The sequence below is a fragment of the Puma concolor genome, chromosome D4 (genome assembly GCF_028749965.1).
Source record: "Puma concolor isolate L17-30 chromosome D4, mPumCon1.1.hap2, whole genome shotgun sequence".
Taxonomy (NCBI): domain Eukaryota; kingdom Metazoa; phylum Chordata; class Mammalia; order Carnivora; family Felidae; genus Puma; species Puma concolor.
Window position 1 is genome coordinate 71406154 of NC_141679.1, and position 26793 is coordinate 71432946.

Sequence of the window (26793 nt, forward strand, 5' to 3'; positions counted from 1 at the left end):
AGTTTTCAACCCACAGTATGTCCCCAGGACAGTATAGCTGTCATGGCTGGTTTTACCGTGTTCATGTTGGCAGGACAGCAATGGGGTCAAGAAGCCATGGGGGGCACTCTTGGCAAGACTCTGAGGCTTTCCTTTGTTCATCTTTGAGCAACCTGAACATCTACCCCTGAGGCACCCAAAGTGGCTTCCTTTACCCAGGAACGTACAGGCGGGGAAAGGGGTTCACTGACCTCTTCACGAGTTTGAGGAAAATAACTCGTCATCTGAGAGGTGAACCTTTTCTTTCCCAATGGGATCTTCTCAGGGAAAGGAACCAAGAGGGTAAAGTGCCCTTGCTGTCATTGCTTCTGGAGGTGCTAGGGCCTGGCCCTTCTATTTGTCCCATGGAAGAGAAAACTGGGGCTCAGCCTTGAGGATGAGCTTCTACCTGGAGCTGGCTGGGCTGGGCTGGGCTGGGCTGGGGCCACATCCTGCTTTGCTCCTCCAGCCCCCAGCAAGACTTTCCCTCCAGAGGAAGAGGGCCTCATTAGCTTATCCTTGGGTGGGGTTTCCCAAAGCCAAGTGTTTAAAGGCAAATCATTGTTCTAAAGTTCCGCTAAGTTTTAATGACCACCCTTCTGAGAACTCCTCCAAGAACTAAGTGAGATTTTTAAAACCCAAGGATATCCAAAGGCAATTAAAAGAAATATCTGAGTGAGTCTCAATTTGAGACACTCTCGGTACAGTCTTGGGTGAAGAAAAGGTAGATGGGACCCAGGCCCTAGCCCCATTCTTTTTATTGTGAACTGGCAAAATGCTTTCATAGTGGCCTGATCTTATGCCTGTAAGATGAGGTTGACACAGTCTGGTTCCCAGAAAGAACCCTGGTCTAGGAAATCAGGCAATTTTGTCTCTTCCATTCTTAGCTCATCAGACCCTATCCCACTCTTTTCTATCTGAGGTCTCGGTTCTCTCTGTGAAACACACAAGGCTGGGAATTAGACTTCCTCGCAGTTCCGGGGCTGTGTGTGGGTTAGTGGGCTGATGAGGGCTGAGGCAGAGGTGTGTGATGAGGAGGAGAATAGCCAGAGTGGATAGGAATGTTGGCCACATCAGATCAGGCCTCACCAAAGTCCCCACAAACAAAATAGACACTCTCCTAGCAGTCATCAGGGACTCTACTATGTCCTCTGTTCTCTCCTTAAGCCAGGCAACATAGGTCATCATCTGGGGTCTATTTTACCTAATCTGTCTGTGGCTCAGCTCTTCTTAAGACAGCCCATTCCAGGGGCGCCTGGGTGGCTCAGTCAGTTGAGCGTCCTACTTCGGCTCAGGTCATGATTTTACAGTTCATGAGTTTAAGCCCTGCGTCAGGCTCTGTGCTGACAGCTCAGAGCCTGGAGCCTGCTTCAGATTCTATGTCTCCCTCTCTCTGCCCCTTCCTTGCTCATGCTTTGTCCCTCTCTGTCTCTCGAAAATGAATGAACATTAAAAAAAAATATTTAAGACAGCCCATTCCAGCCATCCAATCAGCATGACCGTGGGTGGTGGTAAGGAAGGTTCCCGGGAAAAGGTTAGTTAGGGGCTGAGGAGCACCCATCAAGTGGCACTGTGGAAGAGCTTTCTATCCTTTCTATCCTGATGGTCAATCCTAGGCCCCTTCCAACTCCAGTTCAATTTGGGAAACATTTAATGAGCCCTCACCTACACGCCAGCCCTCACTGTGCTGAGGGTGAGGTGGGCCTGGGTGGGGCTTGTGAATGGACAGCTCCGTCTTCAAAGTGCTCAGAGTCCTTAGGGTGCCTAGCTGTCTCAGTCAGTAGAGAATGTGACTCTTGACCTCTGGGTTGTAAGTTCGAGCCCCACCTTGGGGGTAGAGATTCTCAAAATGCTCACAGTCTTACCATCCAGATGTTTTATTTCCAGTGACTACACCTCCACATGCTCTCCATCTCTGGGTTTGCCAGCAAGTGACTAGGTCCACCAGGTCTTGCTTGGCTTGCGAGGAAGGGACCAATTCAACCTGTTTGTTTCTTTAGCATCTAGAATGAATTATCGCAGCAATGGTGCTGTTTCCCATGCCCTCCACACCCTTTCCCTCAGCGCCCCCCTGTCCTCCTTTGAGCACTCTCTGCTCTCCCCCATACCCCACTCTGAAGCTCTGATCCCTCCAGCCTGGTGGCCCAACACCCACACTTCTCACTTCACAGACCCCAGCAGAGGCTAACTGGGTATGAGGCCCAGTCCCTGCCCACAAGTGTTTACAAGCTGGTTGATAAGGGCTCTCTCAGACATCATTGATGAGCCGGTCGATACTGTTAGGAAGACACACTTAAGGGCTTTCCCTACCCAGGCCCCAGTGAGTGCCCCTGATCAGGCCTGTGAGTTCATGGTAGAGGGAGAAGGTGGTGATAATCACTTTGGATACCTCATCAAGGAGCTGGCACTAGAAGTCAAGGCTGAGTCCTGACATCAGCTGTGTATTTAATTTACATGAATTCAAGTGTATATTTCTATCTAAAATAGTGAGAGAAAAATAGACATTTAAAAAGTGTCAGGGATTCTGCCTGCTATTCCAGTCTGTGTTCCAGTCCATCAGACCCTATGGGTTGCTTGTGGGACAGCCATCAACTTGTCCCCTTCTTTCTTGCTGGCCAAGATCCTGTTTTGTTCCTTTGTTCATCCTCCAAATGGCTGTGTACTCAGAGAAGGCTGACCCAGGGGAGGCCTGACCCGGGGTAAATCTTGATTAATTAGCTCCAGGCCAATTTTGATGATTCCATTTACTTTTTCCACAATTGGTTTAGAAATAGACTAATGCTACATTTTTGACCAGTGAGACTTTGGGTGTGTGGGGAGGGTGCTTTTATGGAAGTATATTTACTCCTCCCTTTTCCTGCCTTTGGATGTTTTCATGACACATGGAACTGCTGTGTCCATCTTGGGACCATGGAAAAAAGTCAAGAGAATTGCAGAGAGGTCACACTGGGGCCATGAGACCATGGGGCCATGGAGCCATTTAATCAACCAACCACCTCTGGTGCCACACTACCTTGAGACTTCTTTATCCATGAGTCACTCAATCCTCTATTCTTTAAGCATGTATTAAATAGGCTTTTTGTTTACCTGTAGCCAAAAACAACCCCGGTGTGAGGATGACAAGGCAGTTGTTAATCTGCTGTCCCACAGATAGTTTCTCCTTCTATCCATCAGGCTGTGCATCTCCAAACCCTGAGAAACTCTACAGTTTCCAGATCTGTATTTTTTTGTACAACATGATCCTTAGCACAAGTCAATGGCATCATCTGGTACTTAACAAAGGAAATGGACTGTTCCAACGCTGGCACAAAAAGTGGCTCTGTTGGGTTTTCTGAAGTATGGTGCTATTTTGGACAGTATGGGAGATTTAAGGAATTTTCAAGAGCAGTTTTGACTGTGAAAGATGAGGTCTTTTGTCTTCAGAACATAAATCCTTCAATGAGATGCAACTAACCTGTGAAATAAGCACTGGGCATAATGGAAACAGGGTGGCTCCGAAAAAGTAGAAAGTATGATCATTATAGCCTAGTCGTGGAGACAAAATTTAAATGACAGAATTGATTAGAGAATGGAACACATATTTATCTAAAGAACTATGATGGGAACTGGAAGTTGATGGGGAAGGCAAGTCTGGAAGGGCTCCTTCCTCTCCTAAGGCTGGGCTAGGTTATGCTACTGTAATAAATGGCCCCCAATCCCATGGCTTAAAACAGTATAAGTTTAGTTCTCATTCATCCTACATGGCCGTTGTGGATTGGCTGTGTCTTTGCTTTGCGTTATCCTCACTCTGGGACTTGGGCTAACAGAATTGCACTACCTCGAACATTACCATTCACCATGCTGGAGGAGAGTCCCGCAACAGCGATTACACACCTCAGCCTAGAAGTGGGAGATGTGCTGCTGCCCACCACACTCATCAGCTGGAACTAGTCACATGACCACCAGCTCTGAGGAGGCCAGGAAGTGAAGTTCTATTACGTGTTCACAAGAGGAAAGAACTGGAAATATTTGGTGAGCAGCACCAATGACCCACTTTGTCCAAGATCTATCTAAAATCTATGTGGATAGATGAGCTGGAGCAAAGTTCCATTCTCGTGCATGTTTGGGTCCATATTGACTTGTCTTTCTTTCTTACCCTGCTTTCACCTAGCAACACACAGTGGTTCCAGGGGGTCTAGGTATGGCCAGCGCCTTCCCATACAGTGCTACCCTCTCCCTCTTGGTCTCTTATTTTTATTTTTACTTTTATTTATTTTTTAGTACTAACCAGAATCAGAAATAAGGAAGTCACTCAGGGTTCTCACCTGTGCCATTGGCTGCTTCCCCAACAAGCCTTCTTAGCTGCTTGTCCTCTTCTTTGTTTCGTCTAGTCTTATCTCCTTTTGTTCAAACACAAAAGCCATGTTGTCTACAGGTTACTATACTCAAGCCCTCATGGCTACCCTGCTACCAGCCCAAATCTCTCAGCTTGCAGATCCTCATGTGTGGCCTTGGCTTCTCCATCCAGACCCTGAGCTCAGCCTCCTTCCTTCTGCTTGCACTGCCCTGTCAACTGCACATGTGCTGTTCCCAACAGAAATCAAAGAGGGGCTGTGCAGTTAGTGGAGTGCATCCTATGAATTGAGATCAGAGATGTGGGCTTTAGGAAACTGGATGCTTGGGCTAATGGATTTCTTCATATGACTGTGCAGCTAGGTGAGAAGATGTGTAAAAAGCAACAACTAGTTGTCTGAATTTTACTTATTCCTGAAAGATCTTTATAAAACTGTCCCTGGGACACCTGGGTATCTCAGATGTTTAAGCATCGAACTCTCGATTTAAGCTCAGGTCATGATCCCAGCATCATGGGATTGAACCCCATGTCAGTCTCTGTGCTGAGCATGGAGCCTGCTTAAGATTATCTCTCTCTCTTCCTCTGCCCTTCTTCTCTGCTTTCTCTCTCTCTCTCTCTCTCTCTCTCTCTCTCTCTCTCTCTCAAATATTAAAAAAAAGAAAGCAGACTGTATAGAAATGTAATATGTAAAATAGTATATATGTGTGCGTACATATATTTATTAATTATCAAAATTCTTAGGTCAAATTCTTTGTAGAGGTTCTTCTGAAATCAGAGGTGATTGTGCCTACAAAACTGACTAATAATAGAAATACATCAGTCTGGAATGTCTTGTCTGTTGCAGTTATACATCTGACCTTTTAAATGTTTGTGCTATTGTTATAAACATTGGCCTTAGTTGAGTGGAAATTTGTCTCAGGAACTTGGGCAGGAAAGCATATGTTGACAGTCATTGATAAAATCGTAGAGTGGAAGGATCTCAAACAAGCATTCTAGGCTATCCCCCTGCTTATTTGTGGTGCAACGCATTTACACGTTGGTGGTATGGAAATCACCACTGTGGAAATAGAAGTGGCATTTTCACATGTATAAGCACCCTCCTGTAAAGAAGTGTTGGTCACTTTGCATCTCCAAGTCCTCAGGTAGAGAAGGTCTGCTGCCCTTTGGTGTTCAAATAAAATTTGAACTCTGTCTTGTATATGCAGGTCTAATACCCTGTCCCAGATTCTTATCATCATATCCTCCTCAGATTTCACTTTTGCAGGGAGCTCCCAGGTGCACATGGCCACTCTCTTCCCTCCACCCTGAAGTCCTCATTCTATTTCCACCAAACAACACCAACACAAGACAATTGTGTAGAACAGCTCTCCACTCAAGGTATGAGACTGAGGGGACTTATGTCATGCCACAGCATGATAAGTAATTTAAAATTAATGTTTAAACATCATGGTTCCCCAAAGTCCTTTTTATCACCCTTGGAAATTTCTTACTGTCGATTCTTGTCCCAGCTTCTTTCAAGTTCTCTCCTTCTTCTAAATGGATATCTTCCTTTTACTCCTACTTCCATGATGTGGGATCCATCATACCCAAATGATCCATAAAATTTCTTTTTCTCCAAGACTCAGTTTTCTCCCTGGAAGGAATTTTGCCTCTAGCTTTTAAATTAACATTTTCCTCTTTTCACAACTTATTGTTAGGATTAATAACACTTTTAATTAAAATGTTAGGTCTATTTTCTCTTACTCTTGCCATGAAATGATAGGTTATCTAATTTTAACTGTTTTCTTGGAGTGTTTGGCTGGCTTAGTTGGTAGAGCATGTGACTCTTAATCTCAGGGTAGCAAGTTCAAGCCCCACGTTGGGTGTAGAGCTTACTTTAGGGAGAAAAATGGATGTTTTCTTTATTGGAGGCTAAAATTTTGAGAATACATATATATTTAAGTTTCATGTCTCTTTCCTATGGCCATGTATCCTTTAATAAAAATTGTTTTGCCTACAAAAGGATTATAGCAGAGAAAAGATTCTTCCCAACATGGGAAAGATATGGGAATTGGAGGTGCCTGGCTGGCTCAGGTAGTAAAGCATACAACTCTTGATCTCAGGGTTGTGAGTTCAAGCCTCACATTGGATATACAGCTTTCTCTCTCTCTCTCTCTCTCTCTCTCTCTCTCTCTCGATACAGAAATACAGAAATCAATACTTGTAAATGAAATTTCTATACAACAAAGGAATTACTTTTGCATAAAGATGAAAGTGCTCTATACAAAATGAATTTCATTTATAACTTTGGTTATATATTATATCTATTAGCTACTATTACAATAATGCTGCTTGACAAATCAGCCTCAAACTCAATAGCTTTTATTGTCATGCATGTGTAGCTGGGCTAGGTGTTGGCTGATTAAGACTTGGCTTAGCTTAGCTCCAAGTGTAGTTGGGTCCAATTATGCTCCTCATGACTCTCAGTCCCTTGCAGGTCAACTGGGGCATGTCTTTCTCTTGCTATAGCAGAAATGCAAGAGGGAAAGCATCACCATCAAGCGTATTTCAAACCTTTGCTTTCATTATGTGCACTAGCATCCCACTGGCCAGAGTAAACATGATTGGGACAGGGAAGAAAATTTCTCCCACAGTGGGAAAGGAGGGGAATGAATATTTGCTGAAATGATAATTCAAAATATTCTGTGAAGTAAATATCATATAATTGTCCATCATGCCCAACATCTGTGTCTCTCTGCCAGCCAGATCCAACAGGTGCCAACAGTGGCTTAAACCAAGAGGGGCTATTAGTCTGTTGAATGCAAGGAGTGTCAGGGAAATAATCCACTCATGTGGGAGCAAGGATTGCTCTCCCAAAAACATGCATTTAAGAAAAAGCTAGCAACCTCTTTGTAGCAGTTTCTCTAGAGGAAACTGTAGGGCAGCTCACCAAACTGACCCAATTTCTACATCCTAGTCAGAAACAACTATTTGCACCTTGCAATAAATTGAGTGCATGGATCTTGAGTAATCCATTGTGCATATGTCCTGTAAAATGAGGCTCTCAAGGATCCAGAATATAAAATAATGCAATTGATGCTAATATATTAAAATTTAATTAATCACATATTAGTTTCTTAAAAGTGTCATGAAAAAATCATTCCTGTTCCCATTTGTCCAATTGGTTGGTCTTTACAAAAATGCTAAAAGTATAACAGTCTTTCTTGTACATGTCTTTGGTTTCTTGATTGAGCACAGAAGCTGGCAAAGTATATCTTCTTAAAGAATTATTATATTGGGTGCCTGGGTGGCTCAGTCAGTTGAGTGTCCGACACTGGCTTAGGTCATGATCTTGCAGTTCATGAGTTCGAGCACTGCATCAGGTTCTCTGCTGTCAGTGCAGAGCCCACTTCGGATCCTCTGTCTCCCTTCCTCTCTCTCCCAGGGAGAGCTATGCCCCTCCCTCACTCGCACTCCTCTTTCTCTCTCTCTCTTAAAAATAAATATTTAAAAAAATTTATTAAAAAATTATATCATTTTTATTGCATTAATATAAATTGACACAAAAATCATTATAATACTATACATAAAAATATATGGACTCCTATAATGAATATTTTATGTAACCCCACCTTGCTTAAGAAATCATTCCCCACAACCACACAATTTGTTTGATAATAACACTATTGAGAAAATTATGGTGATGGCACAATTATTACATTATACATTGTTGGTGGTATCGTAAAATTGACATCACTGTTTTACAAGGCAATATGGGAACATGTGCCATTAGCCTTAACAGTATGCATACATTTTGCATAGGAGTCCTTTTGAAGGATATTATTCATAAGAAGAAAAGCATTTAGACAAAGTATTCATTTTAGCATTATCTATACTGATGAGAAATTAGAAATGACCTAAATATACAACATTTTAGAAATAGCTATGGAATTAATGGTATACCAACTCAGTGGGTAATTATAGAACCGGTTAAACTGGAAATTTGAATATTGCCTAGCAAAATGTTTTTTTATTGTGCTAAAATGTATATAACACATTGTAACCATTTCTAAGTATATGGTTCTGTGCGTTAAATACATTCACAAAGTGGTACAACCATCATCACTATCCATCTGGTAAAATACATCTTATGGGCCAAATCTGGCCCAGTGCCTGTTTTTGTAAATAAAGTTTTATTGGAACTCAGCCATGCCCATTTGTTTATATGTTGGCTGTTGACTGATGTCAGTTGGCTGTTTATGTGTTGTCCATTTTGCTCTGTAGTGGCAGCTTGAGAAGTTGCAACAGAAATGGCAAGACCACAAAGCCTAAAATGTTCACTATGTGGCACAAAAAAATGTTTGCCAGTCCTGATTTAACATAATGCTAGATAATTGAAATTTTGGAATTTAGGCTATTCACACAGGTTTGGAATGAATATTGTCTTTGAGTTACCCTTAGGCAAAATTACTTCTTAAGAAAATCGACAACGTAAGCAAATATTACGCAGCCAATTTTAACCTGTTTAAGAAAACAATCTTTTTAATACTTTAGGCTGTGAGCATTCATATCCCAGCAGGCAGTTATTATACCAATTATAAAATTTGTATCTACTCATTAAAGTAGACCCTTAAAAACTTTACTAAGCATTACTTTTTAGCTTTTAGGAAGATGACTCTTGGAGTGCCTGGGTGGCTCAGCCTATTAAGTGACCGACTCTTGATCTAGGCTCAGGTCATGATCTCATGGTTGATGGGATTGAGGCCTATGTCAGGCTCTGCGCTGACAGCATGGATCCTGTTTGGGATTCTCTCCCTCCTTCTTTTTGTGCCTCCCCAACCCCCAAAATAAATGAATCAACTTAAAAATAATAAAAATAATAAAAAATGAAAGACTTTTTAAAAAAGATAACTTTATCTGCAATAAATCTGTTTTTAAAAATACACTTATTACTTCAAACTTTTCCCTAATATAGACCATTCCACCTGATTCACACACATAATTGCATCTGAATTGGTGTAGTTAGGCTATATTGCGTTCATGGGTATTTCTAAATACCAACCCCTGATCTCCTTTTTGAAGTGAAGAGAGCAAAACCTTGTATCTTGTCATGTGTCTACGCTTGGAGATCATCTGGCAGCTTAAGGAAAAAGGAACACTAACATTTATCAAGACTTGGGGAGAAAACATATAGATTTTAAAAGAGGGGAAGTGGATGGGAGATGGGCTAAATGGGTGATGGGCGTTAAGGAGGGTATTTGTTGGGATGAGCACTGGGTGTTATATGTAAGTGATGAATCACTGGGTTCTACTCCTGAAAACCAATAATACACTGTATGTAAACTTACTTGAATTTAAATTAAAAAATAAAATAAAAGTGAATATAAACTTTCGGTCATCTCCAGTATGTGTATGGAATCTAGGGCAGTGAATAATCCGGAGTCAGTTCTATTGGGTGTTGAATTAGATTCAGATGTGTGTGTTTCTGTGTCCTGGGATTCACGTTAAGTCCCCAGTAAGACCTCAGTATGAGGTCTGGATTCTGGAAGAGTTCATTCCAACTTCTTCTCACTCTGGACTGAGGGTAGAACTGTCTATAAGATACAGAATTTGAACAGTGGACTCCAAAGTTGGAGATCAGATAAACAGAAAGGAGCTACTGATCGGCCCCTTTGGAAAGTACACTTTCCCAGTAACTGCCCAGCAGGTTAACTGTGTGGTGCGACATCAGTTTCCTTTATAACACACACAGGATAGGAATGTGCGAAATGTCAGTTAGGTGTCTATCCATGCCAGCTGAATGCGTGTGACTCAAATGGCATTTGTTTTGTTTTGTTTTGTTTTCAGGGGTCGGGTGGGAAAGTGTGCTGCTAAAGGGAGACGAGGCAGCCTCAGATGCCACAGAAACATCCAGTGCAGACATGACTATCAAGGTAAGAGATGCTTTCTCTAGTTGGGTTCTCAAAGGGCGTCTCCAGAGGAAAATGAGCCTATGGAAGACTTCTAGGGGCAAAATGAGCACTGCCTCTCAATGCTGCTGGGATTGTCTCTCTATTCACTGGAGCCTCAGTGAGTCAGCCAGACATAAGATTTTCTGAAATTTGGCACCTGGATTAGGAAGCCACCTGAAAGCTAGAATCCAACACGTGAATTCCAGTAGGCTTGTTTCAGGGTCTCTACTGAATATGTACATGTAGGTTGTCTGCAAGTGGTAACCCCATGGGCACAGTGGAACAAATCTGAACATTCAGAGCTGAGAACCCGGGCCCCACTGTGCATGGTGAAGAAAGGTCAGAGAGGCATAAAGTAGCTTTGATCTTGAGTCAAGATTTCCAGTGATGTCAGCGGGAAGGCAGCACATGGCCCACTCCAGCTGGAACACTAATGGCCAAAAGTTTACAAAATGAGTCATCTGGCAATCAACCTAATTATCACTGTTCAAATTAAATGCATAAATTTATAATCATTGCCTAGATTGAAGAATCCATAGCAAAGTGTATCAGACTCAACCACTTGCCCTCTATTACTAGATTAGACACAAAAGAATGGTTCCTCCTTCTTAAAATTCTGTTTATATTTCAGTTAACAGAGGCTGGGAGTAGGAGGCTTTCTAACATTTTTGCTTGAATGACTAGAATTTAAGTATATGCCACATGTGAATTTTTCTTTGAAAAACAAAAAGTACTATCTACCCCCCCCCCACCTTTTTAAAGTAAGCTCTAAGCCCAATATGGGGCTTGAACTCACAACCCCCCAAGATTGAATGTCACCTCCTCCATGAACTGAGCCAGCCAGGTACCCCAAGTGGTGTCCCTTTTTATATTGAGATATCCCTAGAGATATTTCACTCCTGGATTTATCAGTAGAGATTGTGCAAAAGAACATACAGGATGAATTTATTCAAGCTTTCCTTTGTAATGTGAAGGCTGGACTTAAATTATCTGTGTTAAAAATGTTAGAGAAAGCAAACAAAAATGCCACAGTGAAATTAAATGAAAGATGGGGTAATCACCTGCTTGGTGAAAAGAGTCAACTAATCTAAACAATTTAACTATCCAGTACTGAAAGTTCATTTTCTTATAATTATGTTATTATGTTTAGCAGAATTAGCAAGACAATAATATAGATTCGATGGTGTATTTGCGTTTCACTGGCTGTTATTGCAAAGACAGAAGTTTGTATCTATGACTGCATCAGACAGAGAGGGATGGGTGGATGAGCTTGATGGATTTTTATTTGCTATTTTGGAATCAGTCATCATTTTAAGAATTCATTTCTGAAATGTGTTACTAGTGTAGCTGCAGATGTAGTGCGGACATTTAAATGATCAGAGAGACTAGAGTTTGTGTTATAAAAGCAAATGGCATGTTCTGATAGAAGCAAGTCTTGTCCAAGTCCCATTTGTTTAGTTAATTTATTTATGTTGAGAGAGACAGAGGGTGGGAGCAGGGGAGGGGCAGAGAGGGAGAGAGAGAATCCCAAGCAGGCTCTGTTCTGTCAGCACAGAGCCTGATGCAGGGCTCAATCTCACAAACCACAAGATCATGACTTGAGCTGAAACCAAGAGTCAGGCACTTAACCGACTGAGCCACCCAGGTGCCCCCAGGTCTCATTTTCTAAGGTTGCTACTTAATCAGTCCACTGATCCTTGCAACCAGGATCTTGACTGAAGTTGTATTTGGGTCTGGCCAGTTGAGATGTCATTCTTGATCTCTCCTCTTCTTTAATAAATAGCTGGGAATGTTTAATAAGAACAGAGGATTTTTAGTTCTCAAGAACTGAGCCCACCCTGAAGAATGGATACCATACACTTTAAAAAGTTAAGCAAAATAGAAATATATATAAATACACCAATAAATTTCTACAAATATTATTAAGTTCCTCTATTAATGTCAGTCTATTCTCCCTAAAGAATTTGTGAAACTTGTGGTGGATATAACTTAGGGAAATACTTCTGTTTAGATCTTCTGCTTTGAGTTTCCCAATTATGCAGCAATCATCAATTTTTCCTTTAGTTATTACTGTGGTTCCTACCCTACACTGCTTTATGTATCCATCCTGTCTTTGTACCCATCCAAAGTACTATTTTTTTCCTGTGTCTGTGAGTGCCTGATGTTCATTAATTAACTACAGACTCCTCATATATCTATATGTGTACCACTATTACTGTTTCTAATAACTACTTTACATATCCTTGCAATATCATCTATCCCTGTCTTCTGCCCTGGGAAAACAAACTATTCTGTTAAAACTCTAACTACAATAAAACTTGATTCATTGACACTTGCCAAGGGGAATATCAGGAGAAATCACTGTAATAGTTTGGTTTCCTCCATATTGCTCTTTTTATAATAGATGTACCTATCTTCATGCTTAGAAATTTTCTTTCTTAAAATGGTACAAAATTGTTTGCAATGTCATAATTGTCTGAATGTGATTTTGTCTACTACAGGTAACGTTTTAATACTATATCTTAGTTTGAAATGACAAAGTCGTGCTACTAAAAATGGATATGACTCAGAAGAGTGAATTCATTCGTAAATAAACTTCTGTCATTCTGAGGAACATTGAGCTAGGAGCATTTATATTAAAAACACCCTCTAAATACACTGATGTGAGTAGGAACATCATATGGGCCTGCTCAACAATTTTAAATCACTCGGCTTAGTAGGTTGAATTGTGAACCCATTCTTCCCCCAAAAAAGGGATGTCCAAGACCTAAACCCTGGTACTTGTAAATATGACCTTATTTGGAAAATGAGTCTTTGCAATTCAATTAAGAATCTCTAGGGGCGCCTGGGTGGCGCAGTCGGTTAAGCGGCCGACTTCAGCCAGGTCACGATCTCGCGGTCCGGGAGTTCGAGCCCCGCGTCGGGCTCTGGGCTGATGGCTTAGAGCCTCAAGCCTGTTTCTGATTCTGTGTCTCCCTCTCTCTCTGCCCCTCCCCCGTTCATGCTCTGTCTCTCTCTGTCCCAAAAAAATAAATAAACGTTAAAAAAAAAAAATTAAAAAAAAAAAAAAAAGAATCTCTAGATGAGGTCATCCTGGATTAAACCAGTAGATCCTAAGTCCAATGATATGTGTCCTTATAAGAAACAGAAAGAGAGGAAACACACCTGGAAAAGAAGGCCATGTGAACAGACAGAGGCAGAGATTGGAGTATGGGAAGGCCCAAACCAAAGAACACATGGAGCCACCAGACAAGCTGGAAGAGGCAAGGAAAGATGCTCCTCTAGAACCTTCAGAAGGAGCACAGCTCTGCCAATACCTTGATTTTAAAGTTCTGGCCTCCAAAATTGTGACAGAATAAATTTCCGTTGTTTTAAGCCACCAATTTTGTGGTAACTTATTATGGCAGCCCTGGGAAACAGATGTTCTCAGATCTACCTAGAATTGTACCTACTTTTCTTCAGTGCCAATGCCATAGATGCCAAAAACCAATATTAGACACACCCATTACTATTTTCTTATTATACCATGTTCACGTTTTTTTTTTTTTAATTCAAGTGTAAGTTAACACAATGTTACATTCGTTTCAGGGACACAACATAGTGATTTGACAAGTCTAAATGTTATGTTATGCTCACAAGTCTAGCTACCATCTGTCATCATATAACACTATGACAATACCACTGACTATATTCCTTATGCTGTTTTTACTTTTGTTTTTTTACACTGCTGCAGGTGATTCTTACGGTCATGCAAGTTGTAGAAAATACTGATCCATGCTTTTTTTTTTCAATCAATGTCTAGGCAAGCAGCAAAACAGAATAAGATATAATATAGGAGCTATCCTAAAGTATAACTATCTTTGTGTTCTTGTGAACAGGCACAGGCTGAAATAGGTTAGTGGTTCTCTTGAAACAAGAACAGGTAAAAACAACTTTTAAAAAGTGAACATAGTAGGGATGCCTGGCTGGCTCAGTCAGTGGAACATGTGACTCCTGATTTTGGGGTCATGAGTTCAGGCCCAACACTGAATATAGAGATTACTTAAATAAATAAACTAAAAAAAAAGTGATCATAATATATCCAAGTGTCCATCAACAGATGAATGGATAAGTTCATTATAAATTATCCCTGTGACTTATTCATTCCATAACTGGAAGGCTATATTTCCTAGTCCCCTTCACCCATTTTGCCCATCCCCCACATCTGCTCCCCTCTGGCAACCATCATTTTGTTCTCTGTATCTGTGGGTCTATTTCTGCTTTTTGTTTGTTTTTTCATTTGTTTTGTTTTTTAGATTCTACACGTAAGTGAAATCATATGGGGTTTGTCTTTCTCTGTTCGACTTATTTCACTTAGCATAGTACCCTCTAGGTCCATCCATGTTGTCACAAATGGCAAGATCCCATCCTTTTTTATGGCTAAGTAATATTCCTGTGTGTGTGTGCACGCGCGCGCGTGCGCGTGTGTGTGTGTGATCTATCCATGGACACTTACCATTGTTAACTAGAAGAAAAGGGAACTCATATTCCAGGATAGCTTCTATAGTATATCCTATTCTGTTTTTTGCTTGGTTAGACATTGATTTTTTTTAAATGTATGGATCAGTATTTTCTAAAACTTGCATGACTGTGAGAATCTCCTGCAGCAGTGTAGAAAACAATAGTAAAAATACAGCTTCCCAGGTTTCTCCTTTCAAAATTCACATTCAGGAGATCTGAGTTTGAGAATTAGCATTTTTTTTTTTAATTTTTTTTTCAACGTTTATTTTATTTTTGGGACAGAGAGAGACAGAGCATGAACGGGGGAGGGGCAGAGAGAGAGGGAGACACAGAATCGGAAACAGGCTCCAGGCTCTGAGCCATCAGCCCAGAGCCTGACGTGGGGCTCGAACTCCCGGACCGCGAGATCGTGACCTGGCTGAAGTTGGACGCTTAACCGACTGCGCCATCCAGGCGCCCCGAGAATTAGCATTTTTAATGAGCACCCCAGGTGACTTTTGTGGTCAGTTTGGGAAAACATTGTCTCAGCATTCAACCGAGGCAGTGTCAGGTGTGGCCACATGAGCCCTATCAATGCTCCTGGCTCTCCAGTTCCCAATGAGCCTGAGAAAGGACTTTCCTGTTCCAAACCCTTTGATTCCATTCCTTTTGAACACTGACCAAGGCTTAGACATCTCCTCCTGGCATTGAACATTTCCTTACTCTAACTGTAATTTCATTTCTAGCCTTGTCTTCCACTGTGTCTCTGTACCCAAACTTGCCATCTCCACCTGCACTATTTGTAGCCAAAGTGATCTTTTCTAAAGACCAACCTGATAACATCCCTCTGCTCAAGCCTGCTGGCCTTTCCATTGCCCTGAGCACCTTAACCAAACTCTGGCAGGTGCTCTGCTTTTTAGAACCCCATTCTTTTATTGACTGCTCCCTTGGTTTTCCTCCTCTCTCTCCCTCTCCCTCCCAGTTAACTTCTCTTTATATTCCAGTCTTTGGCCCAAATATTATTTCCTTGAACAGCACTTTCTGACAAGTCTTGTTTGTTACATGCTTTCACTGAACCTAGTACTCCTCCCTAGCCAGTCTCACATAAATAACCACAGAGGTCAATGCAGAATATCTGGTCTCCCCTGCTGGAATGTAATTGCCATAGGGCATGTGTCCCCAGCACCTGGCTGAGTGTCTAGCACATCATGTGCAACTGTTAGTATTTGCTGAATGAATAAATCTATGAATGAACAAATGAAGACCAATCTTTATCTAGACTGATTAGGCTGGACTGTTGGCCTTCCCCAAACTTGGTCCCGATGTGCTCACCTCAGGGTCTTTCTCTTGAGGCTCCCTTCCTGCTTTCCCCTCATATGCCACTTTCCTCAGTGTTTTTGTTTGTTTTGCATGTGTTAGAGTCTCTAAATTACAATTCAATTCATTTTTTACCATTCCATTTTAAAAATTTTTGAAAAAATATTCACCTGTTTTGAGAAAGAGAGAGCCTGAGCAGGAGAGGGGCAGACAAGAGAAGGAGAGAGAGAATCCCAAGTAGACTCTGCACTGTCAGCACAAAGCCTGACACAGGGCTCAGTTTCATGAACCATGAGATCATGACCTGAGCCGAAACCAAGAGTCAGACACTTAACCTACTGAGCCACCCAGGCACCCCATACTGTTCCTTTATTTTTAAAACACAACTTAATTGAGGTGTATAATTTATATACCATAAAGTTCACACATTTAAGTCTATAATTTAACAACTTTTAAATTTACCAACCATCACTGTAATCCAAATTCATAAGATTTCATCACTTCCATAAGATCCCTCGTGCCCAGTGATGGATAATCTCCTTTCCCATCACAATCCCAAGCAAACACATATTTTCTGTCTCTATAGGTTTGCCTGTTCTGGACATTTCATATAAATGGAATCATAACATGTAGTCTTTTGTGTCTGTTTTTTTCACTTAGCCTGATGTTTTTAAGATTCATCCATGTTGTGTCCTCAACCAGTATCTCATTTCCTTCAGTGCTGAATGGTATTTCATTTAATGGGTATTCCAGTGTTTTGCTTTGATTCTTGATCCTTTCACAAGTTGGTAGACTTTTCAGTTGTTTCCACTTTTTGCCTATTATGAATAGTGCTTCTGTGGATGTGCAAGTCTTTGTTTGCATGGACCTATGTTTTCATGTGTCATGGCTATGGACCCAGGAGTGGAACTGCTTGGCCATATGGTAAATGTATTTTTAACTTTGTGGAGAACTGTTAGATTGTTTTCCAAAGTAGTTGCACCATTTTACACTCCCACCATCAACAGATAGGAGGTTTGCTTTTTCCGTATCCTAGTCAACACTTGCTATTGTCTGTGCTTTTATTGTAACCATCCTAGTGGGTGTTGAGTGGTATTGGTTTGCATTTCCCTGATGGGTAATGATGCTCAGTACATTTTCATGTGTTTATTGGCCATTTGTATGCAGTGAATTTTTTAATGGCTTGATTGCCTTTATTTGCTGAGGGGTGGGCTCTGTTGACAAACTGTCCACCACACACAGCACCCTCTCTCAAGCGCTCAGTCCATGTTTTCTGAGTGAGGTATCCTCTTCCTGACTCGGGGGTAGTGGAGGGGGCTCAACTTACTTTTCCTCTTTAGTATCACTTCCACCGGCCCACCACTGCCCTGGGTGGGGGTGCGGGTTCATCTGTCTCTTTTCTTTCCATTTCTTTCTCTCCCACTTTCTGTCTGGTTATTTTTCCTTTACCTCTCCCCTTTAAAAATGTTTTTAATCACCTTTATTGGTGTATCAGTTTTTTTTTATTGTGGTAAAACATACACAACAAAATTTACCCCTTTAGCCATTTTTAAGTGTGCAGTTCTGTAGCATCATGCCCTGCATGTTCTTCTGTGACCATAGCCACCCTCTGTCTCCAGAACCTTTTCATTCATTTCATTATTCATCTCCAATTAAACCTCTGTATTTATTAAAGACTTACTTCCCATTCCCTCCTCCCTTCAGCTCTTGGCAACCTCCTCAGTGTTACCTTTTACATATGATAATATCTAGGTGTCTTCTCAAAGGGAATTTAAATGCATCCTGTTAATCTTTTTTTTTTTTTTTAATTTTTTTTTTTTAACGTTTATTTATTTTTGAGACAGAGAGAGACAGAGCATGAACGGGGGAGGGGCAGAGAGAGAGGGAGACACAGAATCGGAAGCAGGCTCCAGGCTCTGAGCCATCAGCCCAGAGCCTGACGCGGGGCTCGAACTCACGGACCGCGAGATCGTGACCTGGCTGAAGTCGGACGCTTAACCGACTGCGCCACCCAGGCGCCCCTGCATCCTGTTAATCTTAAAAAACCCCATAAAATGCCTAAACCCCAACCTCGCATTTTAATATCTGGTGGGCAAGGCAAGTTAGAAAGGGAATTGCTTTACATATGTTTAAGAGTAGTGTTGCAAATAAAGGACTAGGAAGGTACTTAATGCTAGATTTTAAATGAATTTGCTGGTCCCAGGGCTTCCTTTCTTCTGGGGAGTAAACTGCCCAGCGCCAATGCCCGCCCTGGAAGTGTCTTGGCTTTATTCAGCTGGGTGCATATTCTTAGGAGCCAGAAGTTGCACCCGCTGGGCTATGCATTGTTTTCTTGAATTTTGTTGATTTGATCACTATTCAAAACTACATCAGTCATGTTGAAACTCTATCAATCTATGTTAAAGAAATATCTTCTGAGTAGAAACGATGTGATTTGTCTGCCATTTTAATCAAATATGTACACCAACTAAATCCCAAATGCCATCTGTACCTTGCCCTCTTGTTCTATACCAAGATGCTGAAAACTTAAGTATTGCAAAAAAGAACACAGAAAATCCTAGCACACCAGAATTTTCCTTCAGAAATAAGCCTTGTACTTACTTACATTATTAAAAGATAAACTGAGACATATTAGAATTTTTAAGAGTTTATTTGAGGGGCGCCTGGGTGGCGCAGTCGGTTAAGCGTCCGACTTCAGCCAGGTCACGATCTCGCGGTCCGGGAGTTCGAGCCCCGCGTCGGGCTCTGGGCTGATGGCTCAGAGCCTGGAGCCTGTTTCCGATTCTGTGTCTCCCTCTCTCTCTGCCCCTCCCCCGTTCATGCTCTGTCTCTCTCTGTCCCAAAAATAAATAAACGTTGAAAAAAAAAATTTTTTTTTTTTAAAAAAAAAGAGTTTATTTGAGCAAAAATCAGTTTGAATTGGGCAGTGCTGAATCAGAAGTGGTTTGCAAGGCTCCAAAGATGGGAACTCAGGGAGAGATTTTTATAGAGAACAGGTAGAAACAAAGAAAGGGAATTATTGATTGCCTATAGCTTAAAGCCTAGTTGGCTCTTGTGATTGGTTGTCCTTAACGTTTTGATTTTATAACCTTGAGGTATTTGCAGGCTTAGATTTTGGTTTGCTTACATAGGCGGCGATAGCAATGAAGCTATATCGGTCTAATGGCTTCTTTGTTTAATTAATTTAACAACATATACAATATTTCTTGCTTAGGCAAGAAAAAAGATGGGTACCATTTAGGCGGGTTGGGATTCTGGCTGTAAAACTACTTTGAAAGGGGCATGTTTCCTAATCAAGGACATGAGAAAGCAACGTTAAAAACAAGGATGTTGCTTCTCTATATGTAAAACTTACCGCTGGGAGAGAGATTGTTCTGGAAGCCAGATGTTCTCCAGTTACAAAAGGGGGAAAGCATTTAGAATCTTCCGGTGATGAATAGAGGCCACAGGTTGCAGCTTTCTTTGGACTTGGCTTTTAAAAAGCCATTCTGCTGAGGGTCTTTTGTTGGCCAGCTGTGTCGAGGCAGTTGCCCTTTGTATTTGATGATGACGACACTGAGGATTATTTTGTGTGGGGGTTCGGGACAGAAAGACATGTTTGGGACCAGAAGTCATTTCTATGTTGTGTACATACAAAAGGACTGCTCTAACTAAACCTGCTTCCTTGCCAAAGGAAGTATTTTCTTGTAGATTTTTTTTAATCCTTGAAACTGTCTAGAGTGGTGGGTCTCAGAAGGGGGTGAGAGTCATACCAAGACCATACAGCTACGTTTTCACAATACTCCCTCTGAGAATTACTGTCTTGAATTTTTTTTTGAAATACGCATGTGGCATTATTACCAGGTAATAAATGTGAAAGGCTGTGCTGTAAACTGTAATAGGCTGCATCAGTATTGGTAATTATTATTCCTAAGTGTTACTCCCTATTTGTCAAATAAAATGAAAGTCAAATAAATGAAGTCATAGCCATTGACAGCTCTCCATTGTCTACGTATAGATAAGGATTATTCCTGGCAAAGGACAGATCTCAGGTACTTCTTTGTCATTTTATCTTTCATCATGTTCTCTTGCCAACACCAATAGCTAATATTGACTGAGCATTTGCTATGCACTCAGTTCTGTGCTAGGCCCTTCCATATACCATCTTCTATAATCTCCAAACTGACCCTGAGAGGGAGGGAGGGACTCTTATTAATCCCATTTTACAGATGTGGCCACTGTGACACAGTCAAGTGAAGCAACTTATCAAAGATCTCAAAGTGAGCATTTGAACCTGGCAGAAAGACAATGTTTAACCTCTCTATTTGAGTATTAATAAATGCAAGTTAGCTTTACTATTAGCTAAATCAGAGGAGCTCTAAGGATGGGGCAGAAGTAGCTTTGCCAGATAAAACATGAGATACTCAATTAAATTGAATTTTAGATTAGTGATGAATATATTTTTAGCATCAGTGTGTCCCAAATATTACATGGGACATACCAAGAAATGGTTTATTGGTTACCTAAAATTTAAATTTAACCGGGTGTCCTATATTTTAATTTGCTAAGTTTGGCAGCCCTAATCAGAAGGGGTGTTGCAAAGGAGATGAAGATAATTGCTTAATACATTTGATTATTATGGTTTGGAATTATTTGTGGTTTTGGATTTTTTTTTATTATGACTTTATTCAATCAGGAATAACAATAGGTTATATTAGGCTTTAAATCAGACAGATACACCATTTCAGTTCACAAAATACACTGATAGCCTATCAACAGACTTCTCCTGACTTCTTTTTTTTTCTGGAAATAAAGGCTTCCAAACCTGATCCATGTCAAGATCTGTACCTCATTGGTTTTCTCTATGAAGTGAAACTATAGGAAATTCTGTCCCCATTTTATTTGTTTCTCTTGAATGAAGCTTTTTTCCCCTTAATCTGGGCATGTTATGATTTTTCTGAAGCCCATTCTAGAATTTTAATTTTAGCTGGGCTATTGGTGTTGGCCTGATTTCATTTTCTGCAGATAACTTCATCATCCCAGTTTTTAAAATGTCTTGTGCTTATACTTGGTAAAATTCCCCTCCTCTAAGTGGTCACCTCCTAAAATAGATGACAGTGGCCTGGATATTCCGAGTCTAAGTTCTGATACATTCACAAATATTTCCTGAATACACCAGTGCATTTCCTCTCATGTACATTTCTAGCATTCCAGCAGTGGGAGCAACTAATGATGATAAAGCTCTAGAAATAGTCTCTGTTCGTGTAGGTCAGAGCCCATTTGCAGATAAGCCTGTCATCTTATGAGTGGTTCATTGGCAAGTACAGGAGTCTATGACTTCCCAGAGAACTAAGTTAAGCAAACCAAATGCGAAAGCCATTGGCAGAAGCCATGGGTCTAAGCTGCCAGTCTGGTTCCCACTTAAGCAGGGGTTTGCCTAGATCTAGTTCATTCAACAAATTATGAATGTCTGGGAGGGTTTAGAATGGTCACAGGTTATTTCTGAAAAAAAATTATTCGTAGACTTTGTCCTTCCAAAACAAGTTGGGCATCACAGAGGCCTCATAAATCTTGAGTGTAATTCTCAGGAATACCTGTTGGATGCATAGGCAGAAACATCTTGCTTCATTATACAAGTATTTAAGACTGTGTTAAGTGAGCACCTAGTGTTCCTCTCAGTAAATGATCAAATGCCTTCCTCTTCCATCTCTTTCTTCTACCCATCCCCCAATGGCCTCCCTCCTTGCTTTTTTTCTGTTGGGGTAAAAAGTTGTAGTTAGCACGGTCAAAATCATGACATATGTGTAGGTTGTGTGTAAAGAGAGAAAACATGCTCAGACTAGGTGATTGACTGGCTAGGAGAGACTGCAAAACACGAACAGGCTCACACACCAAGAGCGAGGTTGTTTCGATGTAACTTGAGCCTATTGTTATTGCTTCCTCAGAAATGAGCCCGTGGAGATATGACATTTATTTTAGCTCAGCACTCTTATGTCTATTTCTGAAAAAGAAAAGATCCCAGCTGCTGCAGTCCCCACTTCCTTTCCCAAAGGGAACTGGGCTAGTGGGTAGGGTACTGAATCCGCCATCACGCTCTCCATATGCTCTTTGACTGGTGAGTTTTCATCTGTAACATGATGAATTTCTAGTCTAGTTCCATTTACAAAAAAAAAAAAAATTAATGAGAATAATATTTAGTATATCGATAGTGATATTCATTAAATAATATTTATTTATTCTAACTTATTGAGAACTTTCCATGTGTCTGTCAGGCATTGCCCTGGATGCTTAGGGTATTATATTATTGGATTCTTATGCAACCCTATGAGTAATTTACAGAAGAAGAAAAGGTACAGAGAGACTAAGTAACTTGTCCAAGGACACAGCTAAGGAGTCTCAGAGCCCTGATCTAACCAGGCTGCCTTTGCTCCTAATGACTGTGTCATATGGCTTTGCCTGGTAGAACAAAATGACAGTGCTTATATGCAAATATATAAAGTAGGTCTCACAGTCCCTGATCAATAAGGGAGCTTTTATGTAGTTTTGTTTGCATTTGTTCTTCAATACAAAGCTGGAGTTTACCTGGTGGGATAAGATTCGATTTGCATCCCCAAGATTTGGTTGTTTTTCAGACTTGCCCTTGGGCCCTCATCCTGACAACATTCTGATTACATTTTCGTTATTCTACTGCTGTGATTCATGAATATGATAAAACAGAACTGCGTCTTCAGTAAATAAGGAAAGCTGGGCCCATGGTGAATAAATATACCTTTCAATGAATCTGGAGAAATTCAGCATACAGATATCCTGCAATATTTATTAGGAGACCCCTGTACCCACCAGGCCTGAGCTTAGGGCAGTTTCTTAATTCAGTTGTTCCTAAGATACCTGCATTTTTATAGCATTTATTAACTTTGAAGTAAAAAAAATCAGTTTATTGAATGTTGTGTTGCATGTTTTTTTTTTTTTTTTCTATGAGACGTACCATATATTTAAACAGATTCAGATTTTAAGGGTGATTTTTCAAATTAATGTCACTAAATCCTTTGGGAATTTTGAAAATAAAAGCTTATTTAAGGTTGAGAAATAGACAAACATTTATCCAGTAAGAGTCACTATTTTTATTATTCTTAATGTGTTTTAAATATGTTGGTTCTTGCAAAGAAAATATGAACAGAACCCAAATATGAAAAAAATTTCCAAGTTTATATTAAGTTTATCCCATGAGTGACATAGGAAAATCCCTCTTAAGAGAAATGGCATTGCAAAAAGAGGCAGAGAATCTTCTTTTTCAAATAAAAAAAATGCATCCTGTTTCTAAGCATTTTTCATCATATTTGACAGTTTATTAAAATGAACCTTTTTCTTCCATGTGGACTTCATCAAACTTTTCTTATCCTGTAATAGTCTTGACCCACCTTCCTGTTTTTTTCTCCTCTCACCCTTTCTCCTTTCCTCCCTCTCTCCTTCCTTCCTCCTTCTCTCCTTTCCTCTCTCCCTTCCTTCTTTGCTTCTTTCTTCCCTTCCTGATTTGTCCCCCACTGCTTTCCCAGCATTCACCAAGGGCTAGGCACTATGTTACTCTACCTGCATTGTTTCATTTAACACTTACAGCTACACTGTGAGGTATGTACCCTCCTTGTCCCATTGGTACGACAGATGAAGAAATCGATGCTCTGAGAACGTAACAATTTCCCAAGGTCATAAAAGCTGTAAGAGTGGAGTTAGGATTCAGTCTGAAGTCTGTAATATTCCAGAGCCCACAATTTATTGCTTTCCATACAATGAGGACGAATTTCTTTTAAAATTGGGAAAATGTCTTAATTAAAATGTAACAACAGGAAAATAGTTATGATCCCCTAGGAGAAGGAATGAGTCAAGAACTGATCTGATCTAAGACCACTCTGGCTTTTGGGACTGAACATAGGGAAATTACAGAGCAACAGACTGGCACAGAAAAATTATAACCAGTAGCTAACATTTACTGAGAATCGAAAAGGTAGGTTCTATGGACTTTGTTAGCATTACCTCATCCAGTGCTCACCACAGGCTCATGATATAAAATACTATGTAATCGTCCCTATTTTAAAGATTGGGAAACTGAGGCACAGGCGGGTAAGGTAACCTGTGGAAGGTCCCGCCTGGAACCCACCTCCTCTCTGTGGTCCACAAGTGCTCTTCTTTTCTTGGGGAAATGTTGAACCTGTTAATGTCACAAGCACCCTTTCACTTGGAGTTCAGATCCAGAGCAAAGACCATACAGTATGTTTTCCTTGTGGAGGGACTCCATAACTTTCAAGCCACACGTTTTTTGTGCCAGTGACATGTCTGAGAAGAGCTGGGTTTGTCATTAACGAGTTCAAGAGAGAAGAATGGCACAGAAAATAGGAGAGGAAAAGGAAAGGCCAACCAAATTCACCCATGGTAAATTTTAGAAATGTAAGGGTCGTGAGGTCCTTTCATACAAAGTACCAAATTCTCCTTGGCATTTGCCTTACAGGAAAGTCTAGTTTATTTGGTGTTTTAAAAGTGCATATATTTTTTTAACCTAAAAGCTTAAGAACTATTTTATTCAATGTGTTTCAAAAGGCTATTTTTGTGAGTTGGTGCTTTGCTTTTAAAAAGACATTTCCAGGGGTGCCTGGGTGGCTCAGTTGGTTAAGCATCCACCTCTTGATTTTGGCTCAGGTCATGATCTCATTCATGGTTCGTGGGTTTGAGTCCCACATTGGGCTTTGTGCTGACAGTGCGGAGCCTGCTTGGGATTCGCTGTCTCTCTCTCTTTCTCTCTCAGTCTCTCTCTCTCTCTTTCTGCCCCTCCCCCACCTCTCAAAATAAATAAACTTGTGAAGACATTTCCTAGAAACCTACTCAAATGGGGACTAGTTGAAAAGAGCATTTTATTATAATGATTTATTATCAGAGTGTTGGTGGACAGAGTGACAGCTGCTGAAATCTTCAAGTGGTGAGGGAGGGCGACTTACTGAGAAAGGAGGACAGTAGTCTGGAAGAAACAGCAAGAACACTCATCGCCCCCTCCAGAGAGAGAGCAAGCATATGACTGTTCACTGCCACCTCCCCAACACATGTCAGGGTATGTCATACATGACAGGATCTTAATAAATATCTGTGAAATGGATAGATGATTGAATGAGAAGGAGTTTTAATTTTGTCAAGAGGAGCCATTTGAGATTGGTTTAGGAGGTGAACTCAGGTGCCCTGTGAAAGATGGACAAGATGGGGGAGAGGCCAAAGGCAGAGATGCCTGTCAAGAGGCCGGTGACGGTCCAGGTCAGAAAGGAGGAAGGACTGGACTATGCAGAAACAGTGGGGACAGTAAGAGAAACCACAGTGGCTGGACCTCAGTGAAGAAAAAGGCAGAGGTGACCATGGGGACCACAAGACCCTAAGTCAGGAAATGCAGGGAAGATGAGTGGTGGGGAGGCATGTACAGAGTTTGGCTGGAATATGTGGGTTGGATGGATACGCACGGGAAGATGCTGGGCCTCAGGCAGGATTCTAGGGTGCACTCAGTAGAATGTCTCTACCCAGGGGAATGTCAAGATAATGGGAATGGGGGGAAGAAGATTGTGGTTGGGGAAGAGCAGCCTTTGGGGCAGGCTGAGGAAGAGGCCTTGGAAGGGGAGGAGTTGGACAGGCCAGGACTGGTGAGAAGGACTTTGTAGGTGAAGAGAGGAGTGTGAGGGAGAATGGCTTCCAGAGCTGGTGGATCCAGGGCAGATTGAGTGATCCCAAGGCACACAAAACAAGAGCGGTAAATGATGCCAAGGCTGGAAGAAGAGGGGGGCGGGGGGCAGACGGTGGGGACACTGACTCTGCGCATTTCAGCATGGCAGGGTCCCTGCCCCGGGATAAGATGATGCCTACTCCTGTGGGAACTGGGCCCTCTGGATACAGTGCCCGGAAGGCATCCCTTTCCGAGAGTGGGCACGAAGCACAGCACACCTGAGTGTCAGTGGGGAGCCCTCATCCCCAGCCCCCTCCGTCGGGTTCAGGTCCATGGCAGCGTCCTCTGCCTGTCAACTATCACAGAATATTGAGAATGGGCTGGAGGCTTTAAGAGAACCCAAAGCAAAACCCCCCTGACAGCACAGCCCACCCTGGGTGCCCGGGCTGCCAATACGACTCTACCCCTGCTTCTGCATCTTGTCTGGCCTTACTGCCAGACCCCCAGAGATGGGCCACAGATCTGAGCCTGGCCTTAATACCCGGGCTTCCCCTCACCGTCCCGTGTAATTCTTGTTGTTTGGTGTTCTCTTTCAAAGTAATAAAAATGCCAAAGGAAGCAAGCTTGCAGCAAAGAACTTCTCACCGGGCTGGGAGTGAGCAGGCCCGCATCTGAGTCCTGACTTTAACCCAGTCTTGCTGGGCGGTTCTACTCAAATGCTGTAGGATCCATCTAGGATTCATTTGCTTCGCTACTGACAACTGACCCTGAGTTCTGACCTTGCCACCGGCTCTGAGCTTACAGCTTTACGTGGATGATCTCATTACACTCAAAGCAACCATATATGGTAGAAATTCTGATGTGCCTTTTTTACAGGTGAGGATTCAGAGAGACGGCTTTCCCAAGTTCACACAGCTAATAAGGGACAGATCAGGATTCGATCCCAGGCCTCTTGCTCCAGAGACTCTATATTTCACGGACACTTGGTTATACCGTAAAATGAGGAACGTGGCTTGGGTGACGAGTAGTTTTTTTTCTCCCTAGGTCTT

The 26793-nt window shown here is 41.5% G+C and overlaps 1 protein-coding gene across 9 annotated transcripts in view; it reads left to right on the top strand.

The window, feature by feature from the left end:
• Window positions 1-26793, top strand: part of PALM2AKAP2 (PALM2 and AKAP2 fusion) — a 448549-nt gene that overhangs the window by 306075 nt on the left and 115681 nt on the right. For all 9 annotated transcript variants that reach the window (XM_086683682.1, XM_086683680.1, XM_086683683.1 and 6 more), the window contains one exon: window positions 10178-10263. In XM_086683682.1, coding sequence (XP_086539808.1) covers window positions 10178-10263 — 86 coding nt within the window. The remainder of the gene's footprint in view (window positions 1-10177; window positions 10264-26793) is intronic.